The following is a 21,894-nucleotide window of genomic DNA, read 5'->3' as shown; positions in this document are numbered from 1 at the left end:
TCTGGGCGAAGAACCTCTGCCCTCTCCCTGCTGCAAACCATATTAAAGCCTGTTCCCCGATACAAGGCCTTTTTTGCTCATCAAAACCAAACCCATATTCAGCCAACCTTCCCTTTGGCTGCAAAAATCTCTCCCTAACCAGAGTGCATGTGTCTCTGACCTCTGGGTACAAGGGCGCTGTCACTGAATACGGCAACCAGCCACAGCTGAAAGCTTCAGTGTGCAGGCCACCACCCTGTAACCACAGTTGAGTGCAAAAACAAGCTCTGCTTTCATAGTCAGATGCAAGCCTGCTACAGTTTGCACGGCCTTGTTCCATTTGCAGACACTGCCACTGTGGCGCCTGGAGCTTCTGGGAGAGGCTGGCGTCCTTACAACTCTCCTCTGCTGTAAGTGCTGGCCGGTCCATTATGTCCCATTCCCTGGGGATGTTCAGCACCACTGTGCCCACATCCTGATCTCGCTGGAAGGCACACAGGTATGGAGAGTGGCAGGTGATGCTCATAGAATCTTCACTGTCTATCAGTGGAAGTCTAATCTGCACACCCACTTATAGAACTAGAGGGTGTCTGGACAGGCCACCAGGAAAGCCCTTTAATGAGGACTCTTAGGTCTCCTGATGAAAACTATAAAGGGACTTTCTCCTGGTGGGTCCCAGGATGCCAGAATCAAAACTGTTAATGATAGCCGGGCGCGGTGGCTCACGCCTGTAATCCTAGCACTTTGGGAGGCTGAGGCGGGTGGATCACTTGAAGTCAGGAGTTCGAAACCAGCCTGGCCAACATGGTGAAACCTCATCTCTACTAAAAATACAAAAAATTAGCCGGGTGTGGTGGTGGGTGCCTGTAATCCCAGCTACTTGGGAGGCTGAGGCAGAAGAATCACTTGAACCCGGGAGGCGGAGGTTGCAGTGGGCCGAGATCGCGCCACTACACTCCAGCCTGGGCGACAGAGAGAGACTCCATCTCAAAAAAGCAAAAACATAACATCAAAAAACCATTAATGATGAGGGGACATAGATCTCCAATCAGTAAAGGCAGGAGGAGTTGGGCAACGCTTGATCAGAAGCTTTAAATGCAAATCTGAGAGGGCTGCTCAACGGCATAGGATGGGGGTAGGGAGGAGTGCTCTGCCTTTTACTCAGTGACCAGGTGACCTTGGGAAAGTTGTTTAACCTCCTTTAGCCTCAGTTTCTTCATCTGCAAAATGGGAATAATACTACATCTCAGGCTTTGGTGGAGATAACTTTTGGGTTGTCGTGAGGATTCGATGAGAAAATGCATATCGGGTACATCGCACAATGACTTGTAGTCAGCAGGTACTTAATAAATTTCAGTTCCATTTCCATTTAATAATATAGCCCAGGATACTCTGGGAACCTATTCCAAAGTCTTGCAAGAAAAAAATGTGAAACTGAATGAGGTCTACTTTGGAGGATTACCAGGAATTTGTAATCCTGAGAGATCAGAACATTAAGGTGGGCTGAAAGTAGTAATTACTGGGAGGAAAAGCTCTCCCCGTGAGAATATGTAAGATGACAGTGGAAAAAAGAGGCTTCCACCCATCAGGGTAGAGAATGACTCCTAGGATCCCAACCTCTGAGCCTTCCTGGCTCAGGGATGTGGGACCCATGGAAGCAGGGTTACTCATGGTTACTCATGTAAAATTTCCCTTCCTGGATCCCAGAAAGGAAAGTTCTAGCCCCACCAAGCTCTGCTGGTCTTGGAGACCCCATCACTGTGATTCACTTGGCACCGGTCCCTGGCAGCAGCCCAGGGTCTAGATCTGACCAAGCCTGTACCTGTCAAAGCATACCTATTGAACCAAGCCCACAGAAACAGTAATTTCTGGGTGACTTGAGGCAAATCATTTACCCATCTAGTCTAGAGCCTCAGCTTCCTAACTATAAAATGGACATAACAGGGCTCCCTATTGTGAGTGTGAAACCCACTGAGAATGGAATGCCCTGTGCACAGTGCATGCTGCCTAGTAGATACGCTAGAAGTACAGTTGGAAGGGGCTGAAATAAAACTAGACTCATGCTTCAGAGTGTGTCTGCTCTGAGAAGGTCCTCCTACCCCAGAGTGGAGCCTGACAGCCCCGGGTCTCTAGGAGTCTGCAGCACAGTCGCTAGGGATAGCGCACCACCAGGGTAGGACTGGAGACACACTGCCAGATCCAGGCCTCCAACCCAGAAGGCAGAGCCTGGGCCAGGATGTGGGGATGGCAGTGGCTTTGCTAAAGCAAGAAGTCCCCAAAGCACCACCCGATCAAAAAGCCCAGTGAGGCAAAGGGATGGAATATGGCTCTCTTCAAGGCCCACAGGGCTAAACCCCAACCCTCAAGCAGGCTCAGCGTGGGGTTCTGACATAGGCCTGGATGTAGGGGCCAAAGGGAGAAAATGAGGCTAAGGCACTGGATTTGGGCTGCAGTGGGCATCTGGGGACCCTGAGCCCTCACATAAGAATGGATGGAGATAGGTGGCAGGGAGTCCTTCCCACATAGTGCAATAGAAAAGCAACCAAACCTGACCGGGCAGGATGGCTCATACCTGTAATCCCAGCACTTTGGGAGGCCAAGGCTGGTAGATTACTGGAGGTCAGGAGTTCAAGACCAGCCTGGCCAACATGGTGAAACCCCAACTCTACTGAAAATACAAAATCAGCTGGGTGCGGTGGCTTGTGCCTGTAATCCCAGCTACTTGGGAGGCTGAGGCAGGAGCATTGCTTGAAGCCAGGAGGCAGAGGTCACAGTGAGCTGAGATTGCGCCATTGCACTCCAGCCTGGGCAAAAAGAGTGAAACTCTGTCTCAACAGAAAAAAGAAAAGAAAAGAAAAGAAAAAAGAAAAGCAACCAAACCTGCAAGAACTAGTTAGAAGCTCCACTCCATCACTTAACTTGCCTAAGCCCCCATTTCTCCATATAAAACAGAGGCCAATAACATTAGGCTCACAGTGTCTTATTAAGTGAGATGACATTTAAGAAAGTATCATGTAAACTGTAAAGTTCTGCATAGATCAGGCCTTATTATTATTAGGTGCCAAACGACCCAAGTATGGCTTCAGGAGGTGCAAATTGGAAGTTAAAAAGCAGGCATAATGCACCTATTAAACCAGTGAAAATAAATTAAAATGATAAAATCCATTGTGGCCGGGCTGTGCACAACACCAGCTCAAACTTTCTGTCACACAACCCGGCAGTGCGAAATGAGAACCATAAAACTGCTCCTATCCTATGACCTATTAGGCAATCTCACTTTGGGGAATAGGCCCCAAGGAAATAATTTAAAAGGAAAAAGTAATTCACATAAGGATATTCATGGCAGAGCTATTTAAAAGAAAGGGAAATTGGCTCCTACCCAAACGCTCGGCAGCAGAGAAACGGTGACCCGAACTCTAGCACATCGATGCAGGGGGTGCCCTGTGGCCATTACAGTGACAGGTCTGAGGGCTCAGTCAATAACAGGAGACGTGTGTAGGAGATAAAGTCAGCCGAGAAGGCAGAACGGACCACTGTTTACCGCTATGTAAAAATATATTGACAGGTGTGGGCAGGGAGTTTCGAATGAATGGTTAATGTTTGATAGTCACTGGGCTTCTTTTTTTCCTATGAAGTTGTTTAAGTGGATAATAATAACAGCAATGAAAACAAATTAATCTTGCAGCTCGAGAGCTGGTGAGGCCTTGGCCATAGTAGCACAGAAAGGAAGGGAAGGACAGCATTTCTGGGGGTTCTCCCACAGCCAGGCAGACTCTGACCCCCCTGACCTCAGGTCACTGTGGGTCCGTGGGTAGAGCTCCGGCTCATGGAAAACACCCCACCCAGCTGCAGGGGGAGATAGAGGTGCTGCACCCCAACTTCTAGTAACCCCTAAAGCCATCTCTACATATGGAGTTACCTGATTCCTCCAGGCCAGGCCATGGCCTCAACCCAGGAGACCACAGGAAAATTAGCTCTGAGGTTAAAGAACCAGGGAGCAGAAATGTAACGAGGACCTCATTAGCTTTATGGCTCCTCCATCCACTGCCCCCCAGTACTCCCAAGGGTTGGGAGCCACTCCTCACCCCCCCCCACACCTGTATTAGTGGGAACACGTTGTCTCCCGTTAACCAAGTATCAGCCAGAAATCTGGGAGCCATCCGTGACCTCTCTCCCCCTCCCACACCCCACACCCAATTCACCAGCAAGCTCTGTCGGCTTGACCTTCAGAACCAGTCGGGTTCTGAATCTGCCCCCCTGTGATGCCACCCTAGTCTTAGCCCCCACTACCGAGGCCTGCCTGGATTATGACAGCAGCCTCCTGATAGGTCTTCCCTGCTTCCTCCCTTGCCTGCTGTAGCCTGTTCTCCACGAGCAGGCAGAGGATCCCATTTCTCCTCTGCTCTCCCTGCCATGACTCCCATCCCACTTGGAGTCAAAGCCAACGCATTTTCAACAGCCTGCCATGCCCTCTGCCATCTGCTCCCGGCCCCATTTCCTGTTCTACCGCCCTCCCCACTCCGGCCACATTGCCCTCTTTGTCAGTCTTCAAGCAGGCCTGGCCCTCTCCTACCTCAGGGCCTTTGCACTTACAGTCCCACCCCCTCCCCACTGCTTGGATTGCTCTTCCCCAGCTTTCCTGAGCCTGCTCCATCCCTTCCTTCAGCTCTCTTCTGAGAGGCCGTCCCTGGCCTCCCTGTTTAAGACAGCCCGCCTGCCCTCACCTCCATCACACTCAATCCCTTTCCCTGCTTTGTGCGCTCATAACACTCATCAAATCAACACCCTGCATATTAAATAGTCACTTGTTTATTCTCTTTCTGTATCCTTTTCAAAAGGCAAGCACCCCTGGGAGCAAAAGCACATTAAATCCCTTAAAGGGATGAACAATCTATTTTTTCAAGCATCAATTCAGGAAACATAAAGTTTAGGAACATATTTTATTTAGCATCAGGTATATTTATAAATCGGGAAACGCAATACCTGCCCTCCTGCTTAAGTAGTCTCTCATTTTTTCTCCATCACTGAAGGGTTTCCTCTCCTTTTTTGGCTAAAATTTTAGAAACCACATAAGTGGCAGGCTCCATAGGATCTGATTATGATGCTGAGCCTCTGAACAACTTGTAAATGACTTGAAATTGAGTAGGTTGGGGGAGAAAAAAGGACTTGGGGATGGAGAAGGACAACTGGACCAGAGTTCAATCACAGCCAGGGACAGCAAAGCCCCTATCAGGAGACAGCTGAGGGCTGTGGATGCAGGAGGAGGGAGGCTGCCCCCTGGGAGGAAAATGGGGTCTGAAATGGACAGTGGGTGGGTGGCAGTAAAGGGCTGGTACAAAACACCTGTCTCCCAGCCCTGTACAGTAGCTAAAAGGGAAGATTCTTGCTATAAACTTCCCCAAACGGAAAATGGAAGGAGGACTGGAATTATTCTACCCTTCCTCCTGGGCGAGGGTCTCAGTCTTCTTCCCTCTCTGTCCCAATATTGTGTCACGTGCCTGTACACAGAGCCTCCCATGCCGCCTCCCTGGTGGCAGCCTCTGTGCCTCAACCAATGACAGCGGCAGCTTCCTGAGCCTGGCCTCGGCGGTGGAATCACTCACTTAGCAAACCCTCCTCCGAGCAGTGGCGGTCATTGACTCCCACATGTCAGGCACATGGCTTCCCACGCATTCCTCATTTCCCCTTTATCACAGCCCTCTGAGGAAGGTACCAGTATTAACCCTGTCTTGTGCATGGGGTAAGTGAGGCACAGTGCAACACCTGCCCACGATCACATGGCTAGTGAGCGGCCGAGCAGACCTCCACCCCAGGTCTGTTTCAGAAGCCTCTGGTCCTATCCTTCAGGCCACACTGCCTCCCTACCTGAACGAGAGATGGTTATTCATCGACTTCGTTATATTTAGTTACTTGATTCTGAAATTAGATCTCGATGGTGTCATGGAGCCTGGCAAGTCATGTGCGACAGCTGACCTCAGAGCTGCTAGTTGCTGACACCTCAGTGTGAAGAACTTCTCTGGTTACTCCCCTCCCCGGGGGACGCTAACACACCAGGGAAGGCAAAGGTAGGGACGGAAGGTGAGCTATGCGGGACCACTTGCCTGACCCTTCCCAGAATCCTCCTCTCCAGCTGCCATGGCACTCTGTGGAGGCCTGTGCCCTGACGGGGAAGGTAAGGTGGGGCCAAAGGAAGCAATCTGGGAGAAATGAAGCCAGCTTTCTCAGAGGCATCAGCCCTGAGACCCTCAGCCACTAGGGCTACCCTTAGAAGGGAGAAGCACCTCCCAAGAGGAAGTGAGAAGGGTTGAGCAGAGATGCATGAAGGAGGTGACAGAGGTATGCAGAGGGTGGGAGGAACACCAGTGAGGAAACTGAGGCAGATGAAGACCAGACCCTGCAAGCACTAGACACGCAGCAGCACTAGTCCAGTGCCCGGCAAACAGCATGGACTTAATACAGCCAGAATTGTAACTAGTGTAGGTGCTCAAAAGAGTCCCTGGTTAGGACACCAGAGAGCCCCAGTTTGCTCCGGCTGGGAAGGAAGCATGAGCACTGGATTGGAAGGCCGTGCCGGAGCTCTCCACGCTGCACCAGCACTTTTCAAAGGTGCCAGCTCCCCTCTGGGCCTCAGCAGCCCCCCTGCCCCTCAGCCCAGCTGGGGCCACTGTCTCCACACACCCAGCCCAGCCTCCAATCGGGCACGGGTGCAGCGGGTGAGCGCACACCTGGCGCAGGCCCTAGTGCCCGGGAGAGAGGCTCCGAGCAGGCGGCTTTGTGTTTTGTGAAAACCAAATCCACAACTGAGCTCTCCAGCCAAGCAGGGCCTGCTGGGAAGGCTGGTGGACCTCCCTCCCTGTCCCCTACTGGGGTCCACCCTTCCTCCTCAGCCCCCCACCCCCAGGAACCCTGGGCAGGTCCAGCTGCCACCCAGGCTGGCATGGGGGGTTAAAGGGGACGGGTCTGGGGCTAGCTCTGGCAGTGCCTGGGTTTGCCCTCTTACCCTGACCCCCTTCCTGCCTGGAATAAATTGGAATACAAATCAGAGGGAAATGCTTTCCTCTGTTTGAACAAATTGCTATGGATTCCTCCCTGTCTCAGGTCAGGGCTCGCGATGGGGGATATTTTCACTTGCGGACTGCTAATAGACTCAGGAGAAGCTGCTGGATCGATCGAGGCCAGGAAAATTAGCCAGGAGCTCCAGGCCAGCTTCGGCCCGCCCCTGCCCCCCACTTCAGGTCTCCTGGGAAGGGTGGTGGGGTCATACCCAGGCTGGACATAAGTCCCTGACCGATGACCCAGGATGCTGGATGCCCGTGCCCAGCCCCTGCCTTGCAACCAAGGCAAAGGCCATCTGGAGGGCAGTGAGATAAAAGTGGACCCAGAGAAGCCCCCAAAGAGGTCTGCAGGCCCCCCTACCACACATATACATAGTTCCCTGCACATACATGTTCTTTTGTGCAACATCGTCACACATATACACACCTACAGCACACACATGCCATTGTATATTACATGCACAAAAAATACAAATAATGTGCACTCGCATGAGGCAGAGAGAATCGGAGGAATATATTACAGCTTCTGTTGACATACCCAGCGAGAGAAGTTTATCTCATACCAGTGGCCCCCATACACAGATACACATACGCACTGATCTCCAACAGAAGACGGGGAGGGGACAATGTGGGGATGAAGCCCACCCTCACCCCAGCCAGACTTTGCAGCCCCTGCTCCCTGAAGTCCCCAGAAAGGAGGGAGTGAACCAGACAAGGGTGTCAGTGCTTTGAGCATATCAGGGCATCCCTCAGTAGCAAGTTCTTCCTAGTATCACTTGAGGCCACTTTGCCAGCAGGCACAGTAAAGGAGGTGCATGGCTTGATCAAAAGAAAGTACTCATGTCCCCTGCCTACTGCCCTTGCCCACATCACACATACACACCCCTCAGGAAATGAGAATCTAGATCTGGCTTGGGAGATGGATGTGGAAGAGAAGAGAGTATTCACTGGCAGATACAGCAGGGCCATCAGCTTGGTGAGACCCTTCACCTCTGACCATTGGTTTCTGCCTCTAAAAACTGAGCACGTAGGCTGGGCACAGTGGCTCACGTGTGTAATCCCAGCACTTTGGGAGGCCGAGGTGGGTGGATCACCTGAGGTCAGGAGTCCGAGACCAGCCTGGCCAACATGGTGAAACCCTGTCTCTACTAGAAATACAGAATTAGCTGGGTGTGGTGGCGGGTGCCTGTAATCCCGGCTACTTGGGAGGTTGAGGAGGGAGAATCCCTTGAACCCAAGAGGCGGACATTGCAGTGAGCCAAGATCATGCCCTTGCACTTCCGCCTGGGCGACAGAGAGAGACTCCGCCTCAAAAAACAAACAAAAACAACAACAAAAACTGAGCAGGAAGAAACAGGCAACCTCTAAGCCCATTACCTCTGACCTTCCATGATTCCAGGCTGAGCCCCCTCTCTGCTGTGTGGCCTGAGAACTTCTCTTGCTTTCTCTGGGCTTCAGATTTCTCTCCTGACAAACGATTAGATTTTCCCTAAGATTCACCCTGGCTCTGTCACTCTATGAGTGTGTGATTCTAGATCATCTCTTTCTTGCTCTCTGTTGTATCCTCAGCACCTAGAACAGAGTCTGGCACATTGGGGGAGGGGGTTCAATAAATATTGAATTAATTAATCTCAGGTCCCAGTTATTAGAGAAGAGATAAATATACAACAGGGTGGAAGTGCTGCTCTGAGCCAGACTCATGAGGCTCAGGTATATTCAGGGGTGCAGGCCACTCTGGTCACAGCCCATGGCTTGGCTTCTGGGCAGGGAAGTAGACAGAATGCAGTCGACCTTACTACTCTCTGACCCCTAACAATTGTTTCACCCAGAATCCTGTCTACAGGGAGAAGGAGTGGTCTTCTAGGCTAGACTGTCCCCACCTCTATGTTGGTTTTAAATTCAGTGGGATGGAGAACATGGTGCCTCTCATGGCAATGCCCAAAGGACCCTGTAGATTCTGGGTGTGTCCTTAGTGATGCTCAACCCCGTCCTCCGCAGGTATAAGGCATCCTTCAGGGAGAGCCTGAATTATATCAGGAGAGTCTTGGAGAAATCAACACACTTGGATTCTGACTACAAAATCCGAGGAAGCAAATGAGCAGTGCGCAGGTCTGGTGGCTGCAGGGGAAGAGTTTTCAGCCTGGAATGGAAGCTTGTACATGCAGCCCAGAACATGAGATCTAAAAACAAAGAGCTCCACACAGCAGGCTGGCTCTGAAAAAGCAAGATCATGGCTTAGGCAAGATGTAATACAGACTGTTGCTGCCCCACCTGCACCCCCTTTCCTAAACACTTCAGTGCACCACCAGCCAACTCCCAATTGCCAATGCCTGCGGGCACCTCTCTGCCTGAGGGCCATCTCTAGCCACTAGAGCTTGCGCTGCCTGTGTGTGCAGTGGTTTAGGAGTACTGGGAATTAACACCCCCAGAAGCAGCCTCATCCAATGACAGACACAGGTTGGGTGTATACATGCCCCAGTTCCCTCACCCCATGGTGGGATAACTGAAGTGTGTGTTTCACAGTGTACCAGAGTTCCCCCATGGGACAACGATGTAACTGACTTGATAAGGCATCTTTCATTGGCTTCCTTTGCTTCCCTGTCTCGCTTCCCCATTCCTCTACCAGAGTTTCCTGGACTTACCTCCCACATAATTACAGCATTCAGCTCCTTATCTCAGAGTCTACTTCTGGGGGAACCCAAACTAAGACTATGAGTCCAAGTGTGTTTTGACTGTCCATGGTGTCCACTATGAAATTTCTCACATGGCCACAACACAGAGTCCACATATTGCCTAACGACCCTTCTACACACATATCAAATACCCCACCATCATTCTCTTCCTCCACCCATCACTCCCCTGGAAACCGCCTTGCCTGAATCTCATGGCTCAAGATCCAACTCATCTGATCCACCAACCTGTGCCATGGGGAGAAGGCTTAGGGCTGCCGGGTATTCCCAAAGTAACCTTCTGGAAACAGTGGCAGTGCTTCTGCCAGCTAACTTGTTAATAACTCTAAAGTGGAACTTGTAGGCAGTGTGACAAGATGTTGGACCCGGCGGAGACTGGCAGCAACCTCCAGTTCACACTACCAAGTAGGCTCACCTTCCCACCCACAAGGGTGGGGGGGGTGCCCCGACATTTCCAATAAGGGCCTCTAACATCTAACTAGAGTACTACACCCAGAATGAGCCCCAGCTTCTGTAGTCTGGATGCAATGAGGTCTGAGAATAAGAGGTTCACAGGGGAGGGGGAAGAATGAGGTTCACAGGGGAGGGGGAAGGATTATAGAGATGTGGGCACACAATGAGCTTATAAATGCCATGCAGACATGTCCTGGATTCTCCTAAGCCTGGGAGGTGACACAAGAGAATGAGAAAGATCCAGCTGTAGAAAGTCCTTTGACATGGCTTTTAACTTCAGCCTTGGCACCTAATTGCTGTGTGCCCTTGACAAGCCACTTGCCTTCTGTGGTCTCAGTTTCTTCCTGCAATCAATCTGGAAGATCTGTTTTTGGGTCATTGAAGGCCACTGGCTGGCAGCTGACTCCTTGCCATACCCTTGTGCCCTTCCTCATGGCCTTCTCTGTGTCTACCCTGTGGTCTCATTCCAGAAAGAAAAGTGAATTCAGGTCTTGCCACGGCACAGAACTTCAGCTTGCCTTGTGGCTTTATGTATCTTGCCAGAAGGTAACCTGGCCTCCTCAAGGACCTCTGCATTTTACTGGAACACTGGAATCAAACCCAAGTAGATGAGGCCACTGAAATTCAATTCATTTCCCCATCTCTATCCACCCAGTATCCCTCTCAGAGATGGGGGAAATGCCTTCATCACGAGTTTCTAAAGAATCACTTGGCAGCCGGGCACAGTGGCTCACACCTGTAATCTGAGCACTTTGGGAGGCCGAGGCAGGCATATTGCTTGAGATCAGGAGTTCAAGGCCAGCCTGGGCAACATGGCAAAATCTCATCTCTACAAAAACACAAAAAGTTAACTGGATGTAGTGGCACACGCCTGTAATCCCAACTACTCAAAAGCTGAGGCACTTGAACCCAGGAGACAGAGATTGCAGTAAGCTGAGATGGTGCCACTGTACTCCAGCCTAGGCAAAAGAGTAAGACTCTGTCTCAAAAAATTAAAAAAAAAAAAAAAAAAAGAATCACTTGGGGAGAGTCTCAGGGCCAAGGAGTTACTCAAGTTCAACTCAGAGGTCTCGGTTCCTGAATCTTTCTTTCTGATAAATTGTTACAGCAAGTTGAAATAAGGTCAATGGGAAGAGCTTCCCAAAATGAAGGACCAGAGACACTGAGCAAACAGCAGTGGGCCTGCTGAGAGGCAGAAAGATGAGTTAGATCACCTCCGGACCAGAGCCTCTCACACAGCCCAGCCGTTTCTGTTCCCAGAAATCAGGAGGCTGCTTTTCTGGAACCACAGAGCTCTTCTGCTGTTGGGACTGAAAGGAGACACCTGCTAGTAGAGAGGTACCAACCGGTAGAAATCAACAATCCCATGGACGTGTGAACAGACAGTGTCTGGCTCGCTGGCAGACGGGAAGCTGGTGGGACTCTCACTTGAATGTCTGAGTGACCCAAGCAAGTCACCTCCCTCCTCTGGGTCTCTGTCTTCTTTCAGGTCTCTTCTGGGCATCTTCAGAGCAGCCAGGACCCCCCGCCCCCCACCCCTACCTGAGCTAGGCTGGCAGAATGGGGTGAGTGAGGAGGAGAGCAGTCATTCACATTTATCTAAATCCCCTCTCATTCAAGAAACACCAACTGCCCCTAAAATGGGTGTTTGTGGCAAAGACTGCTCATTACTCACACAAAACCCACTTCCCTTTCTTTCTAACAGAATACAGATATTTTTTCAGATGGGAATGTGCCCATCTAAAAAACCCTATTTCTCAGCCTCCCTTGATGCTAAGAATGGCCAGTAAGATGTAAGCAGAAGTCACTGTAGGGTGTTTCTGGGAAAGCTCCTTAAAGACAGCAGACTCAGCGGACAGGCCTGCCTTTTAAACGTTCCCGCTGTCTTCCTTCCTGGAATGTGTCATGATGGCTGAGCCCCATCAGCCTTTTGGTGACCTTGAGGCAAAATGTTAAAAGGCAGGGTTCCCAACCTTTGCAGCCTGGGCAACATAGTGAGACCTCCATCTCTACTAAAAAAAAAAATTAGCCAGGCATGGTGGTGCATGCCTGTAGTCCCAGTTTCTCATGAGGCTGAGGTGGGAGGATTGCCCAAGCCCAGGAGATCGAGGCTGCAGTGAGCTATGACCACACCACTGTACTCCACCCTGCAAGACAGAGTGAGACCCTGTCTCAAATAAAATAAATTTTGCTGGTTTTACAGTGAATTGCTACTTTGTTCTCCAGCTCTGAAATTTTCATTCTTTTTTTTTTTTTGTAATAGAGACAGAGTCTCACTATGTTGCCCAGGCTGGTCTGGAACTCCTGGGTTCAAGTGATCCTCCCATCTCAGCCTCCCAATGTGCTGGGATTACAAGTGTGAGCCACAGCACCTGGCCTCACTTTATTCTTAACCAAACAGGAAAGAGAATAAACAAAAGGGCCACATTTCAAAAAGGTACCATAATTTACCTATTAAAAATCAAAGAAAACCGTGTTTCTGAAGGAGACTCCTTCATCTCTCTAGGTTTGGGACTGGAAGTCCCTTGGTTAGAAGCCAGAAGAGGGGCCAGTCTCCCAGACTCTTGGCCTGGACCTTCCAGTTAGCACCATTAAACTAGAAAGTCTCCCTGCTCACAGTTTAGAAAATAATCAGTAGATTTTTTTTTTCCTATGACTCCAGGTTCAGATGAACTTGGTTGAAACTAGGCTTGGGCAGTGACCTGGAAAACCAGGAAATGCCCTCAGAAAGTCCAAGGGAAGAAGACATCTGTTTTGGCCTGGCTTTTTCAGACACACCGTCTATACCAGCTGTGCCCAAGAATCATCTAAACAGCTCTTACAACCACAGATGCCTCGATGCCACCTGCAGGGTTTCTGATTCAGGAGGCCTGGGGTGGGGCCGGGCATCTGTTGTTGAAAAAAGCTCTCCAGGTGGTTCTGACATGCGCCAGGGCTGAGAACCACTTCTCTACACAGCTTCCAGTCCTCCAGATAATTAACGTATCTCGGCTGAGTTTCTGAGACTGGAAAAGAACCAAGAAGAGCCCGGGGTGGAATCTTCAAAGCCAGCCAAGCAGTGCCCTTGAGCCTGCTCAAGCCACCACCCAGCCACCAAGGTCACCCACCCCTGCAGCTCCAGCCTTTCACAGGCAAAAGGCTGGGTTTGGGGAAGGGGAGCTGCTATTCCAGCCTCCCTGGCCTTCCACATTTCTCAAAAGCGCAGCCTATACCTCCTGTTGCCACATGCCACCCACACCCGGAGCTCCTGCCATCTGCCTGCCACCCCCTCTGTGCTCGCGAAACAGAGTCCTCAGAGTTCACCTTCGAGTTTACAACGTGCTGTCACTCCTGGGCTTCTCTGTAATCCCAAGAGGTAAGTGTGCCTGAATCAGCCTTCACATGGGGAAACTGAGGCTCAGAGAGGCGAGGCCACTGGGCAAGGACCCTCAGAGGCAGTAGGCTGCCCACCTGGCCCTCCAACCTGAGTCCAGTCTTCTTACTTGAAGCCCTCATTATGCGTAACGCCAGCCCCAGTCTAGCAGCATCGGCACCACCCAGATTCACACAGAATCTCAGCCCTGCCCCAGCCCCAGCCCCAGCCCCGCTGAATCAGAATCTGCATTTCCACAAGATCCCAGGGGAGACTTGTGCACGGGAAAGTTTGAGGATCCCCACTCTGTGCTGTAGCTGCCCCCGAGCTCCCCAGTTTCCCGGTGGCCCTTTCTCATTGCGCCTCCTCCTCTCACAGACTCTGCCACAGACTTTCCAGTCCACATCCCCTCTCAGGCCTCCTCCTGCCCCCTAAACGCCGGTGCTCCCCAGGGCTCTGGCCTCAGCCCAATCCCTTCTCTCTACTCTCTAATCCCTGGCAATTTTATTCCACCTCATGGTTTCAACCCACATCCTTCTGCAGACATAAATCCAGATGTGCAAATCTACCTCTCCTGAGTTGATCTCTGTCCTGAGCTCAGTGCTCATGTCCACCCAATTTGTCAATATCTGCCCCAGACATTCCAGCACCAGAACCCCATGAAGTTCAAAACTTCACATTGTCACTAAAACTATTTACTGAGGCCTTGCTATGTGCCAGGCACTGTGCTCAGAGCTTCTTAGGCACCGTCTCATCACAAACCCACGCAGTGAGTACGATGATCTCCATCTGACAAGTGGGGAAGCCACGGCTTAGAAAGCAGATGTAACTTCTTGGGCTTTTACAGCTGGTGTGGGGCAGAACTGGGATTCAGACCCAGGTTTCTTATGCAGAAGTCGAGGCTCTTAACTACTTCATTTCCCCAAACCTGTCTGACTTCCAGTGGCTTTTGTTCAACCTGTTATCACTGTGTGCCAAGTCTCCCAGCTCCAAATCTCAGAGCCGTTTGTAGCTCCTATTCCTTGCCTGAACTCTTTCCAATACACTTTCAGTGCTTAATGATGGTACAATCTTGTGTCTTGCCTTTTGCAACAGCCTCTAACTGGTTCCCTTCCTTCATCCTCAAACCCCTACCATCTATTCTCCACATGGCAGCTAGAACGGTTCTATTAAAAAGGTGTCAGTTCATGTCCCTTCTCTGCTCAAAACCCTGCCATAGTCCCCTATCTCATGCAGAACAAAATCCAGAGTCTTTTCATAGCCTTCAAGGCTCCAAACAATTGGACCTACTAACTCTCTGGCCCCACCTTCTACTCCCCTCCCTCTGGCTCATGCTGCTCCAGCCACACTGGACTCCTCACTGTTGCTCCAACAGGCCAGGCAGGTTCCTACTCCAGGGCCTTTGCAGTAGCTATTCCTCTGCCTGGAACACACCTACTGCACATGCCTACAAAGCTCCCTATGACTCCCCTGGACAACTGCAAAGCCGCCTGACAGTCTGTCCAGCATGGCCTCTTCCCACACATAGCGGCGTGGCTACCTAGCCCATAATATGGCTTGCATCAACCCAGCTCCCTGTTTGACATCCTCCTTACAGCTTTGCAATGAGCAGTTCTGGGTTCAAGTCCAGGTCTGCCACTTGGACAAGGGACTGATAAATGACTTTCTCAAGGAGTTGTGATGAGACTGAAGATAAAGCATACTCATGACCACAGGTTGGACAGTCAATGTTAGCAATGTTTAAAATTATTCCTGGCCCAGCGCAATGGCTCACTCCTGTAACCCCAGCACTTTGGGAGGCCAAGGTGGGCAGATCACGAGGTCAGGAGATTGAGACCATCCTGGCTAACACAGTGAAACCCCATCCCTACTAAAAATACAAAAATTAGCTGGGCGTGGTGGAGTGTGCCTGTAGTCCCAGCTACTCAGGAGGCTGAGGCAGGAGAATTGCTTGAATCTGGGAAGCAGAGGTTGCGGTGAGCCGAGATCGTGGCACTGCACTCCAGCCTGGGAGTCAGAGTGAGACTCCATCTCAAAAAAAAAAAAAAAAAAATTCCTTTACTGTTCCAGCCCTAACAGCCCCGATTCCCTTTCAGCTCATGCTCCAGCACAACTGAACAGCTCACGAACTCCTCACACACTTGGGTTCCTTAGCTTCCAGGCGTTTGCCACAATCTGCCCTCTACCAGGAATGCCCCTCTTAATCCTTACTTCTATTTATCAAGGCCAGTTCAAATGCTCCCTTTTCTACAAGGCCTTGGAAGCAATTACTTCACCCTTCAAATTCTCACAACCTTTTATCTGCCCTTGTTGCATGACATTTATCAAAATCTTCCCCCATCTTACATGTGATTCCCCTTCACCTTCCATCTTATTCATCTCAGTAGCCCCGCCAATGCCCAGAACTGGGTCTTGCTCAAGTTAGAGGCTCAGTAAACATTTAATGAATGATGAGTGAAAGGAACACCATACTGCTTTCCTTCCCTGCAAATCAGAAGATCCAGTGGGACTGAGTCTTAGCGCTACTTCTTACCAGCTGTGCAATGTTGAGCAGGTCACTAAAACTCTTGGAACCTCAGTTTTCCTATCTGTTCAATGGAGACAATAGTACCCCCTGTGCTGACCTCTCAGAATGTCATGGAAGCAAAGGCTGCAGAGGCATGAAAATGCCTGGTAAGTCATGTGGCACTTACACACTTAAAAGGGATTATTGTTCTAACCAACAATCCTCCCTAAAAGGTTCATTCTCCCTCACACAAAAGGATGCCTGAAAAAACCATGACCAAATGAATAATGGGTTATCAAGTGAGGTTTCCTTTCTTTCTTTATACTTTTATGTATTCCTTGATTGTTTTGCAAAGAGCACTATGTTACTCACAGCAGTTACTCATGGTGTTATTCATAGACTTGAGGAAAAATGAGATTTCATTGTTGAAAAACAAAAATATTCATTCCTTTGAGCTAAGCCTTGCTCTTGCCTCCTGTATCAGCATTTAAATGCCAGAGAAGCCCCTTGGTACATAGTACCTTCTAGCAGCAGATGTATGCTTGCAAAGCAGGGTCTTCTGACCATGGGGAGAAGATGCAGAAGAGGGGCCATGTGCCAGGTTTATACAGAGGCGTTCCTGCATGGGCACAAGCACCCCTATTCCCCCTGCCACAGCCTTACCAGAGCAAGAGCCCACTAGGCTAAACTGAGCCCCAGCATCCAGCTGGGGCCTAGGGAAAACCTGATTCATCTGAGATCATAGCAAGTTTGGCTTTGGCCACGGGCAGGTGCTAGGGACACCGGGGTGGGTACGTGGGAGCTGGAGAGAGGCTTGGAATTCCAGAAGGCCCTGAGGAGCCCTTTTCAGCCCCAGGTTGAGGAATGAGCATAACTCATCCCTTAGATAGGGTGAGGCCCACGGGAGCCCAGGAAAAGCAAGAAGCAATGTGGCGGCCAAGCCCTCCCCCTGCTGGCCACATCTGGAACGGCAGCAGCAGCAGCCGCACAGGGCAGGGCCCCTAGGCAGTTACACACACACGGGGGACCTGGGACCATGTGAGGCTCAGGTGTCCAGAGGTGGGAGGTGAGGCAGTGCTCTTCAGGAGTAAGAGCTCAAGACTCCATCTCCTAGGTCCTCTGTCTTCACTGGGTGGGTCATCTCCTAGTTCACCTTCCATGAGCCCAGCCATGAGATAAAAGTGGGGGGTGGCGGGGGTGTGGCAGGGACACGGGGACAGTGGCATTTGGGGTGGGGGTGTCTTCCACATTCCTGCCTCTGTCTCACTCCTCCCAGGCCCTCCTCCATGCCTCCTGGGCAGCTGGGAGAAGCTGGGGCTGCTACCACTGCCCGGATTTCCACTCCCGCCCCCAGGTATTGATTTCCTGCATCATTCATTTGCCGGGCCTTGGCGGCTGTGATTAGCTCCCTCCATTCTGCCTACAGATTCCACCCCGCTTCCCCTCCAAGCCTGTCCCTCCATGTTCCAGCAAAGCAGAGCTAATATACCAGGCTCTAAATGAGGCTTTGCCACGTTGGCCCCAGCAGCTGACAGCCAAGCCTAGCCAAGCAGCTCTCAGCTATCCCCTGCCCACCCCCTCAAGGATGCTTTCTTGCTAATAAAATCCCCTCTAACCGACCTCCTCCCCTGACCTAGAGTCCCCGCCCAACCATGAAGCACAGATTTCATCCTGTAATGTAGGACGGGACATCATGAGAATCTTGACCCTAAAGCGGGGGCTCTCCAGCCTGACACCAAGGGTCTGGGGAGCCCTCAGGCTGGCTAAGGGGCCAAAATCAACTTGGGGTGGGGAGGTAACGCCAGCAAAGCAAACAAAGCAGCTTGGATTTGTGGACACAAGGTGCTCTCCCTCGCTTGTGCAATTTCTGTAAGTGAGAAGAAAGAAAGAACGGAAGCACAGAGCTTCTTGAGGACATCAAGAGAACCCCAAGCCTCAGTTAGCCCCAGGGAACCAAAGCTTCAAGGCATGGGGTAGGAACTCCAGTGAAAAACCTCAAGTACCCACACCCAGATCAACACCCGGGAGATGACACTGGGACACTCACTTCCTGAAGTTCCTTCTTCGTACTCCCCAGAGGAGGGAAAAAAATGGATTTGGTGATAATTCTGTAAGCTATGTTGCTCTTGTCAAATTATTCAACATCTGTCTTCATGTTCCTACAAAAATTAGCATAGGATAGTAGTTTCTGATGACACCTTTGGTGAAATATTTTGACTTCCACCAGTAAGTTGCAAACAACCTGTCTTAAGGATAATGTCAATTCCCACTTCTGCATATTAAATAATTCAGGGGTTTGTTATGTTTTTGTAAGGGAGAGGAATCCCACCAACCTGTGGTCCAACTGCTATGAGAGGAGGAAAAGCCAGGACAGAAGGCGGGGTGTTCCCGGATGCTATCCGCATGCAAGATATTCCTCTTCCATCACTTGGCTACTGCCTTTGCCCCAGAACTAGGCCACTGGGGCCAGCCCAGCCCCCTGGCTTGCCAGAAAACAGATTACAGGATCCACCCCAGAGGACAACAAACTGGGCCAGGAGATTGGGAGGCGAGGGAGGGAGGGAGAACCAGCTCCAAATGGACCATCTGGTCCAGCACTTGGCTGTTGTAGCATCTGTGCCCCAAAGAAGAACAAAGCCACCTGGCCAAACTGAGAGTGCCGCCTCCCCAACCCTATTGCAGACCATGGATCCTAGGGCAGGTGGTGGACCTCAGTGGAAGCAGGACATAGGGTTCTAGGCACCTACCTCCTACCAGCCTCAGCAGAGATACACAGTCTAGGCTGAATGCCGTCAGGTTTGCCCTCCACTGCCTGCTCGTCTTCCTCCACTCTGTTCAGCCCCTCCCTTATCCACAGAGGCCTGGGGGCAGAGAGACAGGGGCAGGGGATCCCTCCTCAGGATACACATTTTTCTCCTACAGCTCTTGAATTAGACCTGCTGCCTCCCTCCCCAGTGCCAGGGCAATACTAGGCTTCTAGCCTCTTCTCTCTTCTAGGGCTGCAGGCTGGGACTCTGTGACTCGCCCTAAGCAGAGACCCTTAAACAATGCCCCACTACCCTGCTGGAAACCAAGTCCTAGAGAGACTTCTCATGGAGAAAGAATTTCCAGCCTGCCCCCAACTATGGCCCTTTCTTCATTCAACAAATACCTGCCGAGCTCCTGCTGTTATGACGGGGACCATGCTAGGTGCTGGATGCAATGCTGGGCTGGAGTGGCCATCCCTGGTCCCTACGTGCCGCCTTCACTCTCATGCTGTTTATTCTGCTTTGTGGGTACAGAAAGACTGCTGGGGAGGGGGCCAGAAGAACTAGTCCCAGATCTTTGACCTACTTCTTAAGCCAGTCCTGGTCCTACAGAGATCCTCCCTTCTGCTGAATGTGGCCAAAGATTCTAGCATCACAAGGAACTCAGCGACCTCCTGTCATCCTCCTCCTCCTCCTAAATCTTCTCCCACCTTCATCCACCTCAATAAAGACTTTTAAACCCAGCACTTCCCCTGAGGCCTCAACACTGCCTGAAGCCAAGCTCTCAAAGGAAAAGTGGCATGTCACCCAAGGGCCCGGGATCGGCCCTTGGGCCCAGCACACCCAGCCCACTTTGATTGGCTCTGAGTGAGAGCAACTGGGACCTAGGCACAGGAGGGAGGGGAGAAAACACAGAGAGAAAAGGGTATAGATAAGCCTATGGCTGAATCCTGGCCCTAGAGTACTCTGAAATGAGGGTCTACTGCCCCTGACTCCAAACCCCACTCTCATTGCTGGGTTTACTAGACTAGGAACAGAGGAACCTCCTGAAGATGAGCCCCAAGCAGCCTAGAGAAGGTTAGAGAAGCTGGAGGGGATAGAAGACAGGGATGACCAGGAATGGGTCTTGCCAAATGCACGCAATGGCACAGGGAAGGAGGTTAGGGTGGAGGACAGCAGCATGCAGGCAGGGCTCTCCATCACTCTCCCCAGCCCAGGGCTGTGTTGAGAAGGCAAAGACCTCAGCAGCACCTCTCTTAGGCAACTTGACTTGGGGAGAAAGAAGACTTGGGGAGAAAGAAGAAAGAGAAACCCCAGTCCACTGGCATCCTCATCTGCCCTGGAGAGACCAAGTCCTCCAGGACCTGCCCTGGAGAGACCAAGTCCTCCAGGACCTGCCCTGTGGCCTCCTCCCCCAAACCCAGCCTCTCCCAGTCCCTGCTGCATTCTTTTCCGCCTTTGCTGGCATCTGTGAGGGGCCATGCAGTAAGACACACACAAACTAATTAAGAAGCAGAGTTTGGCCAGATGCCTGGGCTAGTCTTACCAGAGAATTAAGCCCAAGCCAGCTAGCTGGGTAGGGCCAGGAGCATGTCACCTCCCAGACACCCTTCAGGACACCCCTTCCTCTTGCCAGGCACAGGCAGATGGCCAGGCACCCTCCAGGGTGCTTTAGCCTCAGCACCTGAGGCTGGCAGCCAGTAGTCAGTGCCTATACCACCCCACAAAGAACAGGTCAGACTCCCCTGGATCTAAAAGAGGAATCATTAGTCCCTCTACCCAACAGAAAAGGAGAGAGAGAATCCTGCCCGCCCCAGCCACACATCACTAAAAAGGGACCTGGACAAGCCATCCTGCAGTCAAGGGAAAGCAAAGTAACGGCCACTGGGCCCCTGAGAATGACTTTCAGTGCTGTGGGGTTAAGGCACTGCGGGAGGCTGAGACAGGTGACTGAATGGATGATGCCTGCCCCGGGGGCCTTCCCTGGGAAAACCCACAGGATGGAAGGGGGAAGGGGTAACCAGAGTCTCCCTTGGAAACCAGAGCGAGACGTGCGGACGCAGGAGCAAGGCTGCGTGGCAGGAGGCAGAGTTTGGACACGTATCCCGGTGGGTGCGTGCCGTGTTTGCGTTTTCTGGGGATGGTGGCTGAATGTGTCTGTGTGTGCGCGCAGGAAGAAGGAAGGTGGGGCTGGGGTTTGTAGCTAGGAACCGGAGACGGGAAGAACTGGTTCAGGGAAGGTCCGAAAAGGGATGCCGGGGTCGTAGGCGCCGGAGCCAGGGAATGTCGGCATCCTGATCAGGCTGTCAAGCAGTGAGTAGAAGAAGCGAAGCCGCAGCAACAGCGGGGAAGGCGAGCCCGCCGCCGGGCCGCGGTGCTGACAGCCGGCTCACCCGCAAGCCGCGCGGCAACTCCGGCTCATGCATCGCTTGGCTTCCACTCCGGAGGCCGAGGCAGGACGAGCTTTCGGTGCAAGTCGCTGCACCAGTCCTGGGCTGGGTCTGTCCGGGTCTCCCGAGCCGACCGGGTGCTCTCAAGGGTTCCTAATCATTCCAGCCTCTAGTAGGGTGTGGGAAAGTGGGTACCTCCCCCTGACATCCCGGCTTCACACCAGACCCTACGACCCGCCCCTGTGTTCCGAAGCCGCTAGCTCGGTCTCCTCGCGCCCTGGAGAGGGCGGGGACGCGGGCATCCACTCCAGAGTCCGAGTCGAGGTCTCCAACAAACCCCGGCAGCGCGCACTTTGCGCCTCTTGCAAAGTTTCCGCGCCGGGCTAAGCCAAGGTGGAGCGGGACGCGGGCTCTTACCGTAGACTCCTTGTCCCCGGCAGTGGAAGGGGATCAGCGCCAGAAGTAGAAGGCAGGTCACCTCCATCTTCACGGCCGGTGCTTCATCCCCGCGAGGCGGCGCAGCCCGAGAGGCGGCGGGGGGCGCATTCGCCGGGGCCCCGCGACGCCCCTATGTCCCCCCTTTCCCTGAGAGGTGACAGAGAGAGTGGCGACGAAGACCAGGAGATTGAAGAGGCGGAGGTGGCGGCGACCCAGGTTTCTCCTCCGGCGGGGTCGCTGCCCGCGTGGGGACGCAGGGGGCGCTGGCCCAGCCCCGGGTGCCA

At 52.0% G+C, this 21,894-nt stretch overlaps 1 protein-coding gene across 2 annotated transcripts in view; it reads right to left on the bottom strand.

Annotated features, from left to right (window-relative positions):
• The window catches only part of MDGA1 (MAM domain containing glycosylphosphatidylinositol anchor 1), a 63,680-nt gene extending 41,891 nt beyond the window's left edge, over positions 1 to 21,789 (bottom strand). For both annotated transcript variants that reach the window (XM_011944469.1, XM_011944477.1), the window contains exon 1: positions 21,590 to 21,789. In XM_011944469.1, the coding sequence (XP_011799859.1) occupies positions 21,590 to 21,656 (67 nt within the window). In that variant the 5' untranslated portion in view covers positions 21,657 to 21,789. The remainder of the gene's footprint in view (positions 1 to 21,589) is intronic.
• Between the last annotated feature and the right edge of the window lie 105 nt (positions 21,790 to 21,894).

The sequence above is a fragment of the Colobus angolensis genome, unplaced genomic scaffold, assembly GCF_000951035.1.
Source record: "Colobus angolensis palliatus isolate OR3802 unplaced genomic scaffold, Cang.pa_1.0 Scaffold105, whole genome shotgun sequence".
Classification (NCBI taxonomy): Eukaryota; Metazoa; Chordata; class Mammalia; order Primates; family Cercopithecidae; genus Colobus; species Colobus angolensis.
Note: the sequence above shows the minus strand (reverse complement) of the source record. Positions and strands in the feature narration are given on the sequence as shown.